Consider the following 20,147-nt stretch of genomic DNA (forward strand, 5'->3'; position numbering starts at 1 on the left):
TTGAAGCTCTCAAACTTGTATGTCAAAACAAGGAGCTCTTTTTATTAGTAAGAAGAGATTTGGTGAGAGGACTACCTCATCTGGAATTCATTATGAATGAAGATTATGAGGTATGTCAATAGGGAAGTCGAAGGAGCATCGCACAGAAGCAAAGATATGATCAACATTACTGAGCCGCTTCAGATGATACGTATGGATTTCTACGGAGCAGCTAATGTCATGTCTGCAAACAAATCCAGATATCTTTTTGCGATGATCGTTGACTACTCTAGTTTCTTTTGTGTTGTTCGTATGTGTTCGAAGGACAAGACGTCACAAATGAAGGTTGATCAAGATGAACCCTGATCATTGATAAATCCAGAAAGGCACCATTCTTAGTGGCCAATCAGAAGCAAACACAAACTCTTGGTATGTGTTTGGAGGAATATGCCACTTTGGAAGTCTTGCATCTAAAGCTCAAATAATATCTTCCTCGGCTACTCAATGGAGTCTACAGTCTACAGGGTGATTGTGATTAATCAACAGAAGGTGATTGTAAGTCTGGACGGGACATTGAATGACACTTTGCTCCAAGCTGTTAAAGGTGATAGTATTAGTTTAATAATGATTCAGATCCAAGCAGAATCTCTTTGCAAGGATAAGGATTATTAAGGAGATCCCAGCAACAGCTTAGGGGGAGCATTTGTTGGATCCACTAGTCAAACTCAACACCACATTGAAGATGAACAAAACATATCAAGAACGCATCTGCTTAGACAAAGGGTTTGAAGTCAATATCATTCCCGGGTTCTAGTTCTTAAATGTTCCTAATGGTGAAGTGAAGACTGGGAGAGCTATTGTCAGAGAATGTTGTTTCTTTAGGTTTCAATCTGAAGTGACACTTGAGGAAGATTCAGAAGCTCTTAAAGGGATCCAGATTGAGTGATTGCACAGCAAGATGATCTCAATCAATTTGAAAAGCAGATTGTGCGGATTCTAATACCTGACCTAATGACAATTTAGTACTTAGTACTTGTCGGGTATTTAGATTCCAACTGGATGTTTTTGGCTCTGTTACGAGGGACAAGCCAAATTTGGTTGCTTAGAGTTACTTCAAAGGAGAAGGTCATAAAGATGATGGAAACAGAATCATCAAGTTCAGGACTCTACATCTTAGGGGACTCAACGACCTTCATGATTAAACTAAAGCACCATTGACGAGACTTGGGTTCAGGATATTACAGTGAGCTAGAAGATGAAGCTTCATGCAACATTTCAAGGGCTTTGCAGTTGCAGATCCAACGGAATTTGTATATCTCTTTCTTCATCAGCTCTCTATGAGTTGCTATCCAACACCTGATGATCGTCACGAACATGGTATGACTTCTGACTAGCATATTATTTTAATATCTGTTTGCTAGAGTCATATTTGGTATCCAAATTATTACCTCTCATGATACAAGGCACACACAATACAACTATTTGTGCTGTGATACCATGATTATATTATATGTGGACTAACGTCACTTGTGCAAGATAATTGCTAAGTGAATGCAGATTAGTGATATGATGAGTTTGTTGGAAAGTTGCATTTCTTCATGATCTACTAGTTAGCCTAAAGAATGATGGCAATAAAAGGAAGTCAAGGATCTTTTGAATATGCGCATTTTGGAAGATTCTAGACCTGCCAAGACTTATGCCAACAACCACTGGACTTGATCAGTACAAGAAAGGTACATCAACTGAAATGTCAAGTCTCAGAGGTATTCAACTTATCACGTTACTTAACTGCAAGTAGATCACATACTATATTTTACATAAGGTATTACTTCATTCATGAGCATGTCTATCGTATTTCTTGAATGAATTCATGAGTATTAAATTGTCTATACATAGGACTTGTGAATTTATTTAAAATCCAGTACCTCGTGCTTTTTGCTATTATATATGATTGCCATGTTTATTGATTTGCATGCTTAGATGGTGATTATATGTTTTAGCATGAGTATTTGTTATTTCAAATTATTTAAATTGTGTTGCATGACAATTAAGTGACTTATTTGTTCATGATTTAAATGATTAGAGATGACATGAAGCATGACTTAATTATGTTATCTTTCTTGATCTATACCTCTTTAACAATTGGTATCTAGTAGAGAACTTTATCATAATCTAGTCGTGATATATCTGTATTTGTGAAAAGACTTAGGATTATCTTCTAGGTTGAATTCATTTATATTGGTATATAATCTGAAGCATGACTTATTTGTTTCTAGACTTGTGACTTGTATCAGTAATTGGTATCTGGTTAGAATCTAGTTAGAACTTAGTCATGATATACTAGTATTTGTGGAGTTACTTAGATTCTCTCTAGGATGAATCCATTTATATTAGTGTATATACTTGAAGCATAACTATTTGTGTTGGATATTTGATGATTTATTAATTGATATTTTATTTCATGACTAACTGCATATAGTTGTGATACTTTTAGTGTTAGTGATATTTTGGATGCTTATATGTAGATCACTAATATTAATTGTTAATATTTTCTGCGAGGAGTTGTGTGAGTTTACTTGTACTTAATGCTTACATGTATAGGACTTGTGAACTTTTCTTCAACTTTCCCTCGGGCTTGCGAATATCTTTGTATGATTGTCATGATTTTAGTTGTTATATGCTGATCTGATAATTATATGATATTGCGTAGGTAATTATTATTTTATCTTAGTTAAATTGTGATCTACAATTATATGCTTATTTGTTTCATGATTGACTTTGATAGAATAATAGAAGCATGATTAATTCTTTTTTGAAATATTTAATTGGTATCTATTTTTGATGCTTTATTGATGTTTTATTTGTGAATTGATTGTGATGTATTGGCACTGGTGAAATATTGTTGCATATTTCTTAAAACCACTAGTGCAAATATATATTAGGTGTTTAATATTCTGAGTACAAGGGAGACAACAAAATCTTTATTTTGTCTCATATTTATGTTCTGGAGTGGTGAATTTCTTCAAAGAAATTTTCTTATCAATTGATTTCAACAATTGGTATCCACTACTCTATTTCATAAATATTTCTTAGAATATTTTGCATCTATACATGTAGCGTCATAGGACGAGACATTGATTATCTTGTATTTGTGTACTTGGTGATCTTTGTCACTTGTAGCGTATGTTTTGACGATGTGCTAGTATGAGGCCTTTTCACTAATTATTGTGGTGAGTGCTTTATACACTGTAGCGCATAAATTTTCTTTTTCCCTTTTTAAATTGTAGTGAGAAACAGGAGTCTGTGTCTTTTTCAAAGACAAGTTCATTTAAACCTTTTATGCATAGATTCAGACTCTTGTACTCAAACCAGTTTTTAATGGAAAACTTCGATTCTTTCATAGGTTGTGATTGTCATTCTTTATGCAAATCATTTTTACAATCACAACTGATTCATTTTTCTCAAAAGATTAAATGCAATTGCTTTCATTTAAAATCATAGATTTTCTAAAATGCATTTATATCCCTTTCTGTTCTTTGGAACTTAATCAGCCTCTTGGCTTTCCTAGATAGTCATAAGGTTGAAAAACCAACAATCTTTATCCCAGACTACAAAACCAAATTCAGAACACATCCCAACTTTCCCCCTGGAGTAATAAGGAACTTATTAGACTAGAGGTCAATGAGGGAGAAACTGTACTTGTTGCAGCAAATAAGGATGTGAGGGATAGTGTACCCGCAGCTCTACCTCTCAAGAAGAAAAGGTGTTTTCAAACTTGAGGTAACTGTTGCTCATCTGTATTCTCCCAAAAGAATATAGAGCTGAAAAGGCAATTAAACAGTCTCTGGAATCATTCTCTCAACAGGATGAGTCCATTGAAATTCGCTCGTCAGCTAGAGCATCTTGTATTGAGTCAAGCACATTATCAGTAATCACTCTGATGAAGAGCCTAAACAAAAAATCTTATGGACACAATACAAGAGAGTGCACAGTAAGGTTAAAGGTTTTGTTCCAGAAGCAACTTCTTCATTTATCATTTTACGATAAATAAGATGGTTGATGCCTTTACAGGTGTAAGGAGGAAACGAGGATCTCAATTGCCAAATCTTCAGGATTCTCGTCTCCCTCCCCAGATAAGAACAGATCTGGATCCAATCGGAATGGATTTCCTATTTATAGGAGATCGGCAACTCTCTGACTATGAGTCAATTTATTGATGAGTCAGTTGAGGATCGGGGATTTACGAAACCCCATTGCACCGCCAGTGACCTCTCTTGAAGGGGCTATGGTGATTTTCTCATGCAGGTACAGAAGACCATACTTTGAGTGCTGAGAGAAACACTGTGAGCAAAACACTGAGAGTCAAACACTTGGTGAGATTCTGAGAACATTCTGTGAGATATCAGAATGAGAAATATGTGAGCATGAGTGAGTGCAAACACATAGGAAATTGAGAAGAGTGAAACACTTGTGAGGTACATATTATAATATTTAGTATCGAAAACTCACATGTTGTTGAAAGAATTGAAGGAAGCAACTACGGTTCATTCCATTTCATGGTGTGAACTTATGGTTGATGATTCTCTTGAATCAAGTGTCTTCACAGACATTGAGGAGGACTTAGGCCTTTGCCATAATTAAGCCTTTGTCTAACCTCTCAGAGCAAACAACCCTGGATCCTTAATTGGATAAGCCACTTAGTGGTTGGCAACTTGTGGACAACGATTCAGATTTATCTGATGAGTCTGCAGGGACTGGGAATTACGAACTCCCATTGCACCACCGGTGACCCCCTTTAAGGGCGGCTAAGGTGATTTTCTTGCAGGTACTCGGCATTTTGGAAGCTCAATATTTGTGTGGAGGGATACACTTACAGAACTCGTGAGTGACACCCTTACCCAAAAACCGAGAGAAATTTGAGTGTTGAGTGATACACCTGCAGAACATTTTAGTGAGACACCTACTAATTACCAAATTTATACCTAAAGAAAAAGTGGATGTTGTTACTGGAATGTTAGTTTTACTCATTACTTTTCCGTTTGGAACCTATTCTTTCAGCATAGGGACCAACCCAATCAAAGTAAACCCTTTTTCTGAACTCTTTCTTTGACCCCAGCTTTAGCGTTGTTTACTTCTCTATGGGGAGATTATCTTTTGGTACAGGAAGTATTGTACTCGTTCCTTGACCATATTTGATACCACATATCCTCGGAGGATTCCACAACTAAGGGGGAGAATATATTTAGGGGGAGAATATATGAAAGGGGGAAGAAAAAGTAAGTTAGCTTTCTTTAGCTGTCTACAACTAAGGGGGATTAAACTACTCTTTAGTTGTGTACTACTAAGGGGGAGATTCTTCTTGAGACTAAGGAGGAGGATTGATCTTTCATCTAAGGGGAGACAACTACTTATCAATAAGGGGAACCTGATCAAGGTAACGGGAGGAGAAGTATAAGGTGATACATTTATTATTCAGTAAGTGGTAGACAGGAACTTATTCATTACCACTGAAGAATTCAATGAAGCTGCTGATTGTTCTTTGCATAATGGAATGTTTTGAATTCTCTTCAAGACAGACTATGAGGATTATCTGGCAGGTAAGCAAGAACCAGAGAAATAAAGGTGATATGCACATCTGTTATTTCTATTCATGAAATCTGGAAATGTATTATATGATCCAGAAACTTTGTAGCATTATTTACTAGTCCAGGACTTTACTTTTTCTAGTGTTAGTTGAGTTATCCTCCAGAGGATTTGCTTGTTATGATTAACAAACAAATAGGGGGAGATTGTAAGTCTAAATGTAAAGACAACCCTATCTGTTACATAGGGATGATAACTCAACAATAGAACAGGACAAGTAAATAACACTATGCCTGCACCGGAATCGGAAGATACGAAGACAAAGGTTGAAGAAGCCATCTACAGTCTTGAAGGAATAAGTTCACTGGAAGAAGTTCATTAATATGTTCATGCCTCAGTGAAGAATAAAGATTGAAGTATTCAAGATTGTGGAAGCAATGAAGATGTTGTCCAAGTACTCGGAAGATTTCAGTGCAACCCCTGAAGCAAGATATTTCTATATATCTTGGTTGGTTATTTATAATCAACAAACTGAAGCATAAACTAACCCGGAACCGACTGATCAATGGTTGCTGACAAAGACGGTACAATGTTCAACTTCAGTGTTAGTCGCTTGTGAACCAGACCAGTGCACTAAGCGTCAGCACGTACGGAGCTTTGCAAAGTATTTATCGATCGAAGAATTGATCCAGTGATATCAAGTCATTTGTTCCAAAGCCAAGTCAAGCCAAATGCCAGCTATGCCAAAGCTTACTGCTCAAATGCCATATGTCAAAGCTTCCACAGAAAGCCATATCAGGAAGTGACATTTTATATATGTGTGCACTTATATATTTGTTTATGTACAAATATAATTATATATGTATATATGTATATTTAATTAAATATAATATATATAATATATATGTATATATGTTTTAAACATATGTATATGTATATTTATATGTATATATATTTAAATAAATATATATGTATATAGTATATGTATTTATATTTTACATAAATATTTATATATTTAAGTGTATATATATATATATATATATATATTATATTATGTGCATAAATATGTGTATATTTATATCTATAGATAATTATATATATATATATCCCTATATATATTTATATTTATATTTACATATAATTTTATGTATATTATATATATTTAAATATATGAGAATATATTTAAATATATGTATATATATATATATTACTATATGTTTATATAAATATTATTTATATACATTTATATATATATCTTTATTTATACATATATTTATATAATATTATGAATATAATATAAATATATGGATGGAGCAAACTCAAGTCAATCTCAGTCAAAGGAGTGATAACAAGGAAAGCTCTTACTATGTGAGGAACAACATTTGACCGAAGTCAACAGCTCTTCCTCACTTAGAAAATTCTCTAAGTACATCACAGTGAAGACATAGCACTCTTGAGGCGCAACCTTTGACCAAAGTCAAAGTTCGTCCCCAAGAGATGAGAGATAACAGGGGAAGCATTACAATGGTGGAGCAAGTTCATATTTGCCTTAGAATTTCTCTAAGTCACCATATACCTCTTGCACACTCTATGGCGCAACATTTGACCAAGGCGCAAGGTTTGACCCGGGCGCAACATTTGACCCAGGCGCAACATTTGACCCGGGCGCAACATTTGACCGGTCAAATGTTGCTCCTCTACTAACAACTCTTGGCACTAACCCTTTGTGACTTAGAATAATTTCTAAGTCACAAACTCTACAAGGGATGCACTATATTGGAACAACATTTGACCTGGTCAAATGTTGCTCCTCTAATCAACAATCATGGCGCAACTTTTGTTACTGGAATTATTTCTAAGTACCAAACAGAGGGGCAACCAAGCGCAACATTGTTGAAGCGCAACATTTGACTTGGTCAAATGTTGCGCCCCAATCCAACATCTCCTGGCGCCAATTCAAGTACTTGGGAGTTAGATTTATTTTGTTAAATCGAATCCGTCCAGGACGAACTCAATCCGTCCAGGACGAACTCGTTAACCATGGTTAGTTTATGAAAGCCTATAAATATGTGATTGTGGTTCTCACAATTTACAACATCCTTCGGGATGGATGGCCAAGTGCTATGCACAAACTCTCTCAAATATACACACACCCTAGCCTAGTTTTGTACCATAAATATTTGTAGTGGATAGGGCTTGTAATATTTAGAGGAGTGGTCATTGTAGCCAACCTTCGGGTTTGGATTTGTAGCACCCTTCGAGGTATTTATCAATATACAGATATACCTTGGAAAATATTGTGTGTTGGTTTAATATTTTCATATCCTCAGAAACCGACCCAATAAATATCCGGAACACGAAACCCATTACAGGACTGCAATTTATTTATCCGCAAGATTCGAAAGAATTTTAAATTGTAGTGAGTATCGTATTCAACCCCCCCTTCTACGATACTTTGGACCTAACAATTGGCATCAGAGCGAGGCTGATTGATATACAAATCAGGATCCTTATCGTACGGAAAATCAAGAACCTAGCTTTTGATATTTGATTAGGGGAAATGTTCTTCCGGTTTGTGTTGCTGAATTTGTCCGTAGGCCTAAGCAAGCACTACCTCCAGAGCTACCACCCGCGCTCTCAAGCTCTTTCACCCGGTCGGCAAGCTTCTTGTTCTTCTTCTTCCTCTTGTGTGCCTTAGACTTTGCCTTCTTCAAGGAGGATGCCAGATCTGCTACCCGCTTTTCCAAAGCGTCAACACCGGAAGAAGAACCACCCGCGCCCGCCACTAAGCTCAAATACTCTGCACTTTCTTTCACAGAAGAGACTCCCTCCTCAAAAGCTTTGGCCAAGGCAGCCCGATATTCAACACTAGCCTGATATTTCCGGATGGCCATCTCCTCAGTGGGTCGCGACGCAACCATAGCTTCAGCTTCTTCGGCACGCTTACGCAGCTCGGTGAAAGTCCGCTCCGAGGCCGCCTCCTTCCCCTCCCAAAACAGCCTTTGAGTCTCCAACTCCTTATCCACAAGGCCCCTTCGATCCGAAAGCACCTGCCAGTCAGCTTTAAGAGTCTCCATTTCTTGGGCAAGTGCTTTCTTTTGATCCTCGACTGCATGGAAGTTCTCCACCAAGGTCTTCTTTTGACCTTCAAGATCAGCAACCTGCTTCCGCAGTGCAATGTTGTCCTGACGGAACATTTCTCCCCGGGTGCTTAACGCCAAGTCATACCCTCGAGCCTGCAACAACCATCAGAAAACATATCACAACCCACATACACAAAATTAAAACGCTAAGTGCAAAAGCAACTGCACAACACATACCTTCCTGTGATGGAGCTCGGAACGACGCACCAGCTTTTTCCATCCCAACCCATCCAACTTCTCAAAATCATCCTCAGTGAGGCCAACCTGCCCTGGTGGCCCGGCTCCAAACAAATTACCTCGCCCCACACGGCGGGCATCCACAGGTCCCACCTCATCTTCGGTCCCGGACGCATCCCCAGCACTGACACCCGCCATCAAATCCACATTGCCGCGGCGCTTCACGCGACGCCCAATCTGGGCACTCAAGGTCAACTTCCGACCACTGCCAGCACTGCGAACCCGCTTTCTCCGCCTGGGAACCTCGGGAGTCCGTCCCTCTGTTGTCGGATTCTCCAGCATCAACACAGTCGACGACCCGCCGACCTCAACACCTTCTTTCTCTCCAGCTGCACGGGACGATCCCGCCTCCACAACTTTCCCGCCAGCCTGTACACTGACCTCAGTTTCACCCTCCCCGCCAAGACCATCGTCAAACTCGCCCGCGGTGGTATAACCGCCACCTTCTCTTTCTTCGCTGTCCGCAATCTCATGGATCTCAGGACTCTTCTCAACATCCTCCTCATCATCTTCTGCATCACCAAACACATCTTGGTTTTCCACCTCCTCACTTGGCACATTTTCTTCCTGCTCAGTCGCGGGCTCCGGTTCATCCCTCAAAAGCAGCACGCGGCCTCGGGAGGCCGTCCCCGAGGTAGAGGCACCGATGGCCGTTCCCGCAGGTTGCACCACCGCCCCCCGTGTCGCCCTGGCAGCCGCTCGTCCCGCTCGGCTTTGAGCCGGCGTACGTCGCCTTGCCTGCGACCGCCCCTCACCTTCACCCCGGGCAGCACCCCTATACCTGGGGGGATTTCGGTTCAGCAGGCCCGTGAGCAGTTTTATCTCTTCTTCAGCCGTCATGCCCTCCAAGGGCGGCAACTCCGTCAATCGCGGGTCCAGGACTGCAAAATCAAGCAACATATCACAACACTATAAAGCCAAAAAACCACCAAACACAAAGCAAACCCCCCCCACATTTAGTAAAGTCAAAAACTTACGCAGGTACAGTTGCAGCCTCCCGTTCTCAAAGAATGCATTCTTGGTCCAGGTACTCCCCAACGCCTTCGTAATACCAACCAGTATCTCCACGTCAACCGCGGACAATTGATCCCGCGGCGCGCGATAACTCTTCTCTACTTTCCGGGCCATATTAGGCATCCACGCCAGTTCGCCACCCGCCACCACCAGAAACTCATACTGCCAGTCCGTCATGCTATTCGGAAAATCAAAGGGCATATAGTCCACAAGCTCTCTGCCAATCACGCTGCTCTTATTGGCAAAAGGCAACTCCACAAACGGCTTGGCCGTGCTCGTCTTGATATTAAACAGGTGAAAAAAGGCCTTAAAGGTAGGCTGCTTCCCCAGAGCGGTGCAACTCGCTATAAACCAGTTAATAGCCCGGATCGCGTTGGGCGTGATCTGCGAGATAGAGCACTTCAAATGCACGCAGACAAGGTCCCACATAAAGCGGTGCATTGGGAACCTCAAGCCCGCCTTCAGCTGTTCGAGGGTCACGCATATGGACCCGCCAGCACCACGATGATGCAACCTCTCCTCTTCCCGGGCAGGCCTCCAGCTATAGTCACTCCCAAACCTAAACAACTTCGCCATGTATGGCCCATACTCCGCCACATTGAACGTACTCCTCCTCTGGAGATGATCACAGCCTGCCAGTTCTTGCTCCACTTTGGCATTGTTTATCTCCACGGGGCGTATCTTGAAGGTCCGGTAGAAACTACTCTGATCCTCAAAGAACCTGTAATGCAGGTCTTTCGGCGGGAGTGGAATAGTAAACCGCGGAAAATCCCGCCATCGACCAGACAAACTAATCAGCGGCCTTGCCTCCCGCGTCACGGGATCAAAACAATCTTCCCCGGGCATGGCAGCCATTTCTTCTTCAGTACCCGGATGAATAGCTTCCAGACGCACCTCTTCAGCCACAGCAGTCATCAAGTACCTGCAAGATGGCCACACAGAGAACAGCCCGTTACATACATCACCTCCATCCCGTCAACATCAGAGGCATACAAATCAAAGACAAAAACCCGTTTCACAACACAACCCCTCTTTGTTACCCGCGACCCTCATACAAACATATTATCAAACACCTACAGTACAAACACGTGCAACCGCCGCATATTACAAACCTTAAAACTTCAACCTAACCCTAATGGTGCACAACCCGAGACGACAATCCCGAGGTCGCTACACCGCCCTCAAACCGCAAACGCCACCGTAAAGACGGCAGCCATGGCGACAAAAGCTTCACTACTACCATCACAAATCAAAGACGAAAGCACAAACATACAGACATTTCAAATACCCAACAGACAAGCCCTAAAACACCGATCTACCACACTACGGCGCAACAACACGATTACGAGACTTATATACGCCGGCGAGCAACCAAATACGCAAAATACAGTAAGAGCGGCAACAAACGCGATGAACAAAGCAAAGTCTAAAAACATCAGCAAAATATGACTAAGCAGCAACATCAAGAGAAAAGACAAGCATAAACTTAAAGGATCGCCGGCGATGCTTACTTGTTAACGGAAATGACAAAAAGAACGGTTGCACTTTACTCCTCCGGACGACCTCTCGCAACTTACAGAGAAAGAGCAGAGCACTTCGGAAAAGCTAAAGCTTCAGACAAATATACTCAGAACTGGGTTTTAAGACATACATATATACTCCCACAATTACCAAGAGATGCATTAACTGCATGGCCACGTGTGCACACACGATTGGCTCAGAAACTGCACCATCACACCCACCTCTCCTCAAAAGCCGCATAAACCGTACTTCATCCCCAAAAAACCCCCAACTTTGAAAACCGGTGCCTCTTCGATTACCCATGTACACAAATACATATACGCCACTCTACTTATCAAATCTCACCCACAACATTCTCGCATTCAATTTTATTCCCCATTTATTACCCACTTTATTACCAGTCATAAATTGGTCGAAGACAAAAAACATAAATACAAGCAAGCCAAAAGCCAGCGGGAAAGCAAAAACACTTCACATATATATATTAAGATTCTTTTTTAATACAAGCCAAAGCGGACTCAGTCCGCGACAAGGAAGCCCTACTCTACAGCTGAGCCTCCAGGTCCGCAATGCGGGCTTGGACATCCTCTAATCGCTCCTGCAGCTCGTCCCTCTCTTCCCGGGCCGCAGTCAGCCTCTCCGCCACCGTAGCCTCCGGCACGGGTTCCGGCCGATCAATGGGCACATACCACCGCCCATTGATCTGCACCGCCGCTCGCCCGCGTCCCGGGACCAGCATCCTCTCATACACCTCCTCAAGGAGGTCGTCGTAGGGAAGGCCGTCCTCCAGCATATCAGCCAACCTCCTAGCAAACGGATCGGTCGGCAAATCATTGAACAAGGTCAAAAGTTCAACCCTTCTCATCCAACGCATCTGCGTCCTGTAACTACCACTGGACACATCACTGCCATTACTCACAGATGCCGAAGAATTATCAGACATTTTTTACAGTAATTTCACAGGAAAAAGAACGATTTGACGAATTAGAAGAGAAGAAAGAAGATGAACGCACAGATGAAGTGCACAAATGAACTTCTCTAGCCTTTATATAGCCACAGCCACAGCTCCGCAATAAAAGCAGATGGTGTTCCCAAAGCGTTCAAACTTCCCACAGGCGTTTCCTAGGTCAAATATAACTCAAACGCACCTGGAAAACCAGCGGTCAACAGTCTCCTCGGTGAATGTCTGTGCAGTGCATTTAATGCACGCGGACACCCACACCCCTAACGGTCACCCGAGTCAACTACCCACGACCATACCACTGCCACTCCTAGTACCATCCCGCCAGCTTACTTCCCTCATTATTGGCCGCGTCCAATACTTGGGGGGCACATTTTCATTTTTACTCAAATTTTTATCTTCCCTCATTATTGGCCGCGTCCAATACTTGGGGGGCACATTTTCATTTTTACTCAAAATTTTTATAACTTCCCTCATTATTGGCCGCGTCCAATACTTGGGGGGCACATTTTCATTTTTATTCAAATTTTTACAACTTCCCTCATTATTGGCCGCGTCCAATACTTGGGGGGCACATTTGCATTTTTATTCAAATTTTTACAACTTCCCTCATTATTGGCCGCGTCCAATACTTGGGGGGCACATTTTCATTTCTATTCAAATTTTCTCAACTTCCCTCATTATTGGCCGCGTCCAATACTTGGGGGGCACATTTTCATTTTTATTCAAATTTTCTCAACTTCCCTCATTGTTGGCCGCGTCCAATACTTGGGGGGCACATTTTCATTTTTATTCAAATTTTTACAACTTCCCTCATTATTGGCCGCGTCCAATACTTGGGGGGCACATTTTCATTTCTATTCAAATTTTTACAACTTCCCTCATTATTGGCCGCGTCCAATACTTGGGGGGCACATTTTCATTTTTATTCAAATTTTTACAACTTCCCTCATTATTGGCCGCGTCCAATACTTGGGGGGCACATTTTCATTTTACCTCAAATTTTTACAACTTCCCTCATTATTGGCCGCGTCCAATACTTGGGGGGCACATTTTCATTTTACCTCAAATTTTTACAACTTCCCTCATTATTGGCCGCGTCCAATACTTGGGGGGCACATTTTCATTTTACCTCAAATTTTAATCTTCCCTCATTATTGGCCGCGCCCAATATTTGGGGGGCACAACCCTCATTTTTACTACGTGTTCTGTTTGCTTCAAAACTTTATCGCAGGAACTAAACTCAAACACAGAGGCAACACAAGGCGATAAGCGAATAAACACTTTCACATTAAGGCAGAAATAAAATTACAATCAGACACGGGCTACTACCGCATCGAAACTACCTAAGGAAGCTGAGCCCTCAGCTCCGCAATCCGCTCATCTACAGCTTCCAGCCTGGTAAGCAGGCCTTCCCTCTCCACCTCCGCGTCCCGCAACCGCTCCCGCACCGTGACACCAGGAGGGACCGGCGGGTTGTCAATCGGCACCATCAACCGCCCATCCACCTCCTCCGCGTCCCGGGCACGACCCGGCAGCAAAAGCTCGTGGTAAACAATCTCCAGAGCAGACTCATAGGATTGCTCCTCGTCCTCCAACGCCTCCGCGATTCTCACCGTGATAAGCTCGGCCGGCAACCGGCGAATCCGGTTGATCAGATCCTGCCGCCGGCGCCACTCGATCGACCGGCCATGATACAAGTTCGAACTAGCTGCAGAGCTGTCGGAAGACATATCACCTGCACAAAACAAACCAAGACGAGACGACCGGTTAAAAGTTCCGATCAAACAACAAAACAAGAAATAGATGATCACTACGCCGGAAAAGCCTCGAATCAAACACTAACCAGGATTGCAGAGACAAGCTTTTACAAAGATAAATGCTGAACTGAGCACTTTTCACCGGCCCAAAACTCCCTTTATATAGACAGCACTACCCAGCCCTTTAAACTTCAGCCGTTACTTCCCTAGGCAGTTGAAGCGCCAAAAAATACACATCCATCACCCCAGTCAAAAGCCTCATACATGTATCTGTGCCAGTAGTTAATTGGCACAAATATCCGCACCAAATACCATCAGTCAAATTAACCTTGCATGCAACTACAGCATCAACCACTCACAGTAAGCCACGTGGAAACACCGTACATTCCCCATACGGAACAACAAGACCAGGCGGCAAAAGGCTTCACACCTTTTGAAAAATTTTGAAATCTATGGCCCAGCAAAACACAAACCGGGTGAAACAAGCCAATAACCCGCCACAGCAACCCAATCACTCCAAAATACACACTTGCACAAATACAACCCGGGATGGCAACTTTGCGGGAGGGATTTTACTTACCCCTCCCACCCGCTAAAGCAGATGGAAGGCGTAGGGGGGCAATGATAAGGTACCACGCTACAGTGACCGCCAACAGTACCCGCCCCCGCTACAGGACTTGAAGACCCCCAAAGTCAGACCTCATCATTACTAAGTACAAGGCAAACAGGATATCAAGCGTGCACCAATCCCAAAAGGACAAGAAAAAGGACAGTAGTTGCACCAAAACAGCCACCCATGCTGGGGAGTGGCTATAGACCCATTCCCGCCACTGTAGCAACAGTGGCGGCCAAGGGCCTATATAAAGCACTCCCCAGCCAAAGTGGAAGGTAAGTGCAAATTTCTCCCCAAAAACTCTCTCAAAAGCATCTCTCGCCATATATTTAGAGTGAAAACTCTCTGATTTCCCTTACTTGTCAAGCACATCCAAATCACTGATTATCACGCCGGAGGCGCCTAAAGGGATGTCACCCCCCGTGTAGCGTTGTTTTGCAGGTTAGGTCCTGCCTGAAGCTTCCCGGAACAGTGCATTGGAACCCTAGACGAGATTTGGAGTTATCAATTACGCTTTAAAAATTTTATAGCTCAAAATTCGAAAGAGATTTTATTTACGTAGGCTAGCAAATTATGAATTGTACAAGTCGACTTTAGTATTAAGATTGTGTGTACAAACTACAAAGAGCAAGTAAAGAACACTTGCAAAATATTCTCGGGAAAAAAGAAGACTGCAAACATGAAAGACTCCCGGTAGTTGATTTATTATCACGGGCCGATATGGTAAATGCTTGGGCCCAATGGACAGATTTGCTCGTTTCTCTCATGTAAAGTAGGTTGATTTGTTGGAATCAAAAGTGATACTGGCCCAACCCTGTTTTCTAACTTTTTTTTGGGTAAGGTACAAGTTTTCTATGCTTGAATCAATACGAGTTTCATATTAGTATCAGTTCGGCGTACATTCATATTCTTTCGTAAATTAAAATCATATGATAGTGTTAATGTCATTTAAAATAGTTTTGATTTTTTTTTTTGAAATATCTGTCACTGTGATCTCTTTCATAGTTTTATGCTGTGCGAATTGAATCTCTTTAATGTACTTTTTACTGTTTTAGTACCTAAATTAGTGCAGTGTAAATTATTAGTCTGAAGAGTGATCAAATTGACCTTAAGAAAAGACCATTCAGCTATATATATTGATCAAATTTTATTAGTTCATAGGAGACACCTTAGTCCTCTTTGTAAAGAAAAGCATGGTACATGCATGATGCAGCCTTAGCAAATTTGCTTGCATGCATGTTCATTTGCCATGTCCACTGCCATGCCCTGATCCATATCCACCACCTTCACCCGAACCATTTCCGGATCCTGATCCCTCTCCTCGTCCTGATCCCTCCCCACGTCCTGATCCGCCTCCTTGGTTTCCGCCAGAACCTGAACCAGCTCTTGATCCTGCATGCGACCCAGCATATGAACCAGCTTCCGAGCCTGCCCCAGACCCCCCTGAACTACCTGAGCTGGATCCGGATGACGAAGATGAGCTTGACCCTGAACTCGAACTAGAGCCTGAGCCCGAACCAGAACCAGCACCAGCACCAGAACCAGAACCAGAACCACTTCCGCCTAATCCAATGCCAATGCCGGCACCAAGCCCAATTCCAATACCGAGACCATTACCTAAATTCAATTCCAGATCCCTTCTCACTATCCGACTTTCAGAAACAGCGAGGAAAGCTGAAATAAGCAATGCAAGAAGAGCCAGTGACCCTAGACCCGCCATGTTTCAAACAAATGCAGAAAATTTGCTTAATTTTCTAAATTTTTTTTGCTGTTGTGGTGTGAGTACCAGGAGTGGCTAGTGTAAGGTATATATAGGCATGCCATTGCTAAAGTTGGAACTTAAAGACTGCCAAAATAAAATTGTTGGCGTGCAATAAGTGGGGAAATTTTTTGCTTTTATTATTAGGAAGCTAGAATTGGTGGATATGAATCAGGCTTGAAATGGAGACTCCATATTCTCCACAACTATATCATTATTACTATTACCATTGTGTGCCACCTAACGATTCCACTCATCATAGTGGAATTTCGTCGCCTTTTATCAACTGCACTAACAAAATTACCAGAGTCTCCACTCTCCGGCACCAGATTATGTAGCTAAAGAAGATAAAATGTTGAAATTTGATATGGAAGAAGACAAGTAAAAAAGTATAGTTGAAGCTCGATATATGAATATTTGATAAATTCAAACATATTGATTAATTAACAATGGAGGGACTGATCCCTTCAGCACTCTGCATTAAACAAACTTATCAAACAGACAGATCAAAATGTAAAATGTAATCAAGAATCTTAATATTGAACTGGAGATTGAAGATATGACAAAACATGACAATGCACTAAACGAGGCCGACAATTCTCCAGCTCGGATAGAAATAAAAAAAAAGTTGAATGAGATTGCAGATAGTGCTGGATTAGAATACCATAACAGAGTCTAATATAACAATAAATCACTAATCTCAGCTCTCGGACATGGAAACAACGAAGACTATTAAGTGCACGATAAAGAGCAAGCTAGCCACTGAAATCATAAAAGATCCCAGTATAATCCATTTTCTTCCTATGGTTCTTCTAAAGCCGTCTCTGCAGCTGTTGCAGTTGTAACAGAGAATGCTTTCTTCATTCGCCCATGTAGTACAATCACTATTCTGTCCCTTACTCATATCTTGTGATCCATCCGATCTCTCCCAGTAAGTCGCATTAACATATTCCATCCCACAAGTTGCTGGTGGCCTGCAACATCCCGACTGAAACGTTCCAAAACTAAAATGTTACACATATTCAAACCCTGCTTAAATCACTATATTTTGTTAACCATTAATTAAGTGCATAAGTTTAAGCAATTGATTAAGTACTCATTGGACATCTATATAATGTTAGCAAACGCGTACCTGTACTGGGGACAGATTTTTTGTTGCATAATCATAGGGCTTGATCATACCGGCTTCAGATACTAATACTTGACAAATATTTTTATCATACAAGCACGACTTAATTCTGCTCCAGTTATCAATGTTGTACACTTTCAATTTCAGCCGTTGAGGCGAGCCAGGCATGGACCTGCTCTCCATCTTAAAACCTCCTACTAGCCCAATCCCCATAATGAGCACCACTAAGGTGGGGATCATAATCAGGATCAATGCTGGCATTCGCAGTGGCGGTTTTTTCATCATAAAATACGACACAATGTTGGCTACACACAATACTACCAACATCGCAATGATACCAATATACAGCTTCTTCATTCTGAGCAGATACTCACAGTCGTACCCTCGCATGTAGAGTAACCAAGCCACTAGAGCCATAATTGGTAGAGTTAGAATGACTGTTACTAAATTTAGTATATTAGCTAAAGATCTCATTGTGTTTTTTGGCTTCTCGGAACTTCCCTTCTCACTAGCACTTGCAGTGATCTCTGGAGTTTCTTCTTTTTTAAGTGATGGTGTTGGTTCTGGTTCTGGTACTGGTTCGGGTTCTGGTTGAGGTTCTGGTTCTGGTGCTGGTACTTGTTCTGCTTCAGGTTGAGGTTCAGGGGCTGTTACTGTTTCATTGTGATGTGTATTATCAGCCATACTGAAGTAGATTTTGAAGAAGACAGTTATGATCTAGTGCTGTATTAAAGTAGCCGATTTGTAAGGGTTCAAGTGCTGACTATCTATTTTTAACTACCAAGTCAATACAGTTATTTGCATCCAGTTAGTTCTGTTCTCAGATTTTAAGGGATGATCAGTGAGATCTTGACTGTATCTTACAAGCAAGATATGGATCAGCCAATAATCCAGTGTTGGATACCCAGAGAGAGATCCTCATTGTGGCAAGGGTGCTGTAAGTTATACTAAATACACTGTTAAGTGTCAAAACGAATATAGGTAGATAGGTGTGTTACACTTAAGTGGATGAGAATTCATCCATATTTTTTATACTCTCCGAATTAAAAAAAAGTGAATGATATCACATTTAGATTATTTACAAAATATATAAATTAATCAGAGAAGTTTGATAATGTGCGAAGACTAAAACTCACTCTTATGTTCTTTATGTTCATATAAAGTGACAGAGTATTTTTTAATCTCGGATTAAAACGAATGTATATAGTTTTGGTATGGTTACATTTGTTAAATCAGTTGCATTATTTTATAAGATAAGGGTGAGTTTTTAAACTAAATAAGTGACAAGTCTATAAATTCGTATCATTTAATTATGAAAGTTTGAATTTCATATTCATAGATGTCTACGTGATTTTTTAGGAATGAATTTTTTTGAATTGAGGACAAGTCTTTGTTAATATGATGACCATGTCTTTTTAATTATTCAAAATTCATATTCACACCTCATTTCATTTATAAAGAAGGTTGAGCTTTCGGTATAATTCTTGTATCAGTGATCGATCTTTATGTTAAGAATCTGATAACAAGTTCTGGTTCTTAATTTTTAACCGAAATCAGGATGATATTTTCCTATGTTTGAGGATTTTAAATTTTATTATTAGAAAAAATATAATATAATATTAACACCATAAACATATGTAGTGTTCGTTAAGAGATTGATTCGACTTGGTCCGTTACCAAGTTCAAACAATAAAAAGATGTTCGATGAGATACTCAAGTTGCGTTGAGTTTTATTAGTTTTCAATTCAAACTCAATCGTAATTGAATCAATCTTAAACTCGTTAAACTCGAACCCGAGTTGAGTAGAAATAAAATAACCGAATTTTAATTTATATTTTTTTCCTACGTTATTTCCCGGACATTTCTTCTTCTTCTTGCATTTTACTAATAATAGAATAAAATTCATTTACTCATGATTTTTAAAGTTAGTAGTGTTTAACTAAAATTTTAAATAATCTCAAACTAAAAATGAAAAACATTGAAACTGTTCGAATTGTTCGCAAATAATTCGAATTCGACTCACTACATAATGAATATGAGTTCGAATAACATAAAAACTTCAATAAAAACCAAACTCGACTCAATAATCAAAAATTCAACTCAACTCTTTTCAATCCATCGATTATATATTATATTTTAATATAAATTAATTTTCTTTACAACTAAAATCTCTTCATTCAGAGCATGATTGGATAGCTCAAATGGTGGGTTCATCCTCTGTTGTTTCGGAGCATGTGAGTTTGACTCTAGTTTATCCCGAGAAGTATGAGAACATATACTCATTTGTAAGGCATATAAACCTATATTGTAAAAAAAATAAAAAAAATTCCTTATTTATTATTTTAAAATAACATAACTAGTTTATTAGTAATTACGTTAAGTTGAAAAGCCCATGTAATAAGGACATTGTCTGGTGAAGGTTATCATAAACGGCCCATTAACTCTCAT

The 20,147-nt window shown here is 40.5% G+C and overlaps 2 protein-coding genes across 2 annotated transcripts; both read right to left on the minus strand.

Annotated features, from left to right (window-relative positions):
* Positions 1 to 15,913: 15,913 nt before the first annotated feature.
* LOC108222232 (glycine-rich protein 5-like) lies at positions 15,914 to 16,617 on the minus strand. The gene has a single exon (XM_017396148.2). The coding sequence runs from the start codon at positions 16,529 to 16,531 to the stop codon at positions 16,052 to 16,054; it is 480 nt and encodes a 159-aa protein (XP_017251637.1). The 5' UTR covers positions 16,532 to 16,617; the 3' UTR covers positions 15,914 to 16,051.
* Positions 16,618 to 17,082: 465 nt separating this feature from the next.
* LOC108221555 (tetraspanin-15) lies at positions 17,083 to 18,499 on the minus strand. Its single transcript, XM_017395425.2, has 2 exons — positions 17,703 to 18,499; positions 17,083 to 17,558 (listed from the first exon to the last, which is right to left on the minus strand). The coding sequence occupies exons 1-2, from the start codon at positions 18,381 to 18,383 to the stop codon at positions 17,271 to 17,273; spliced, it is 969 nt and encodes a 322-aa protein (XP_017250914.1). The 5' UTR covers positions 18,384 to 18,499; the 3' UTR covers positions 17,083 to 17,270.
* Positions 18,500 to 20,147: the final 1,648 nt, after the last annotated feature.

This window comes from Daucus carota, chromosome 5 (genome assembly GCF_001625215.2).
Source record: "Daucus carota subsp. sativus chromosome 5, DH1 v3.0, whole genome shotgun sequence".
NCBI lineage: Eukaryota > Viridiplantae > Streptophyta > Magnoliopsida > Apiales > Apiaceae > Daucus > Daucus carota.

Excerpts from the sequence above, each read along its gene's own strand:
- LOC108221555 (XM_017395425.2), bottom strand. The coding sequence starts at position 18,383 with ATGGCTGATAATACACATCACAATGAAACAGTAACAGCCCCTGAACCT. Across the intron at positions 17,559-17,702 it reads AAAATCTGTCCCCAGTACAG|TCGGGATGTTGCAGGCCACC; the intron begins GTACGCGTTTGC and ends GGAACGTTTCAG.
- LOC108222232 (XM_017396148.2), bottom strand. The coding sequence starts at position 16,531 with ATGGCGGGTCTAGGGTCACTGGCTCTTCTTGCATTGCTTATTTCAGCT.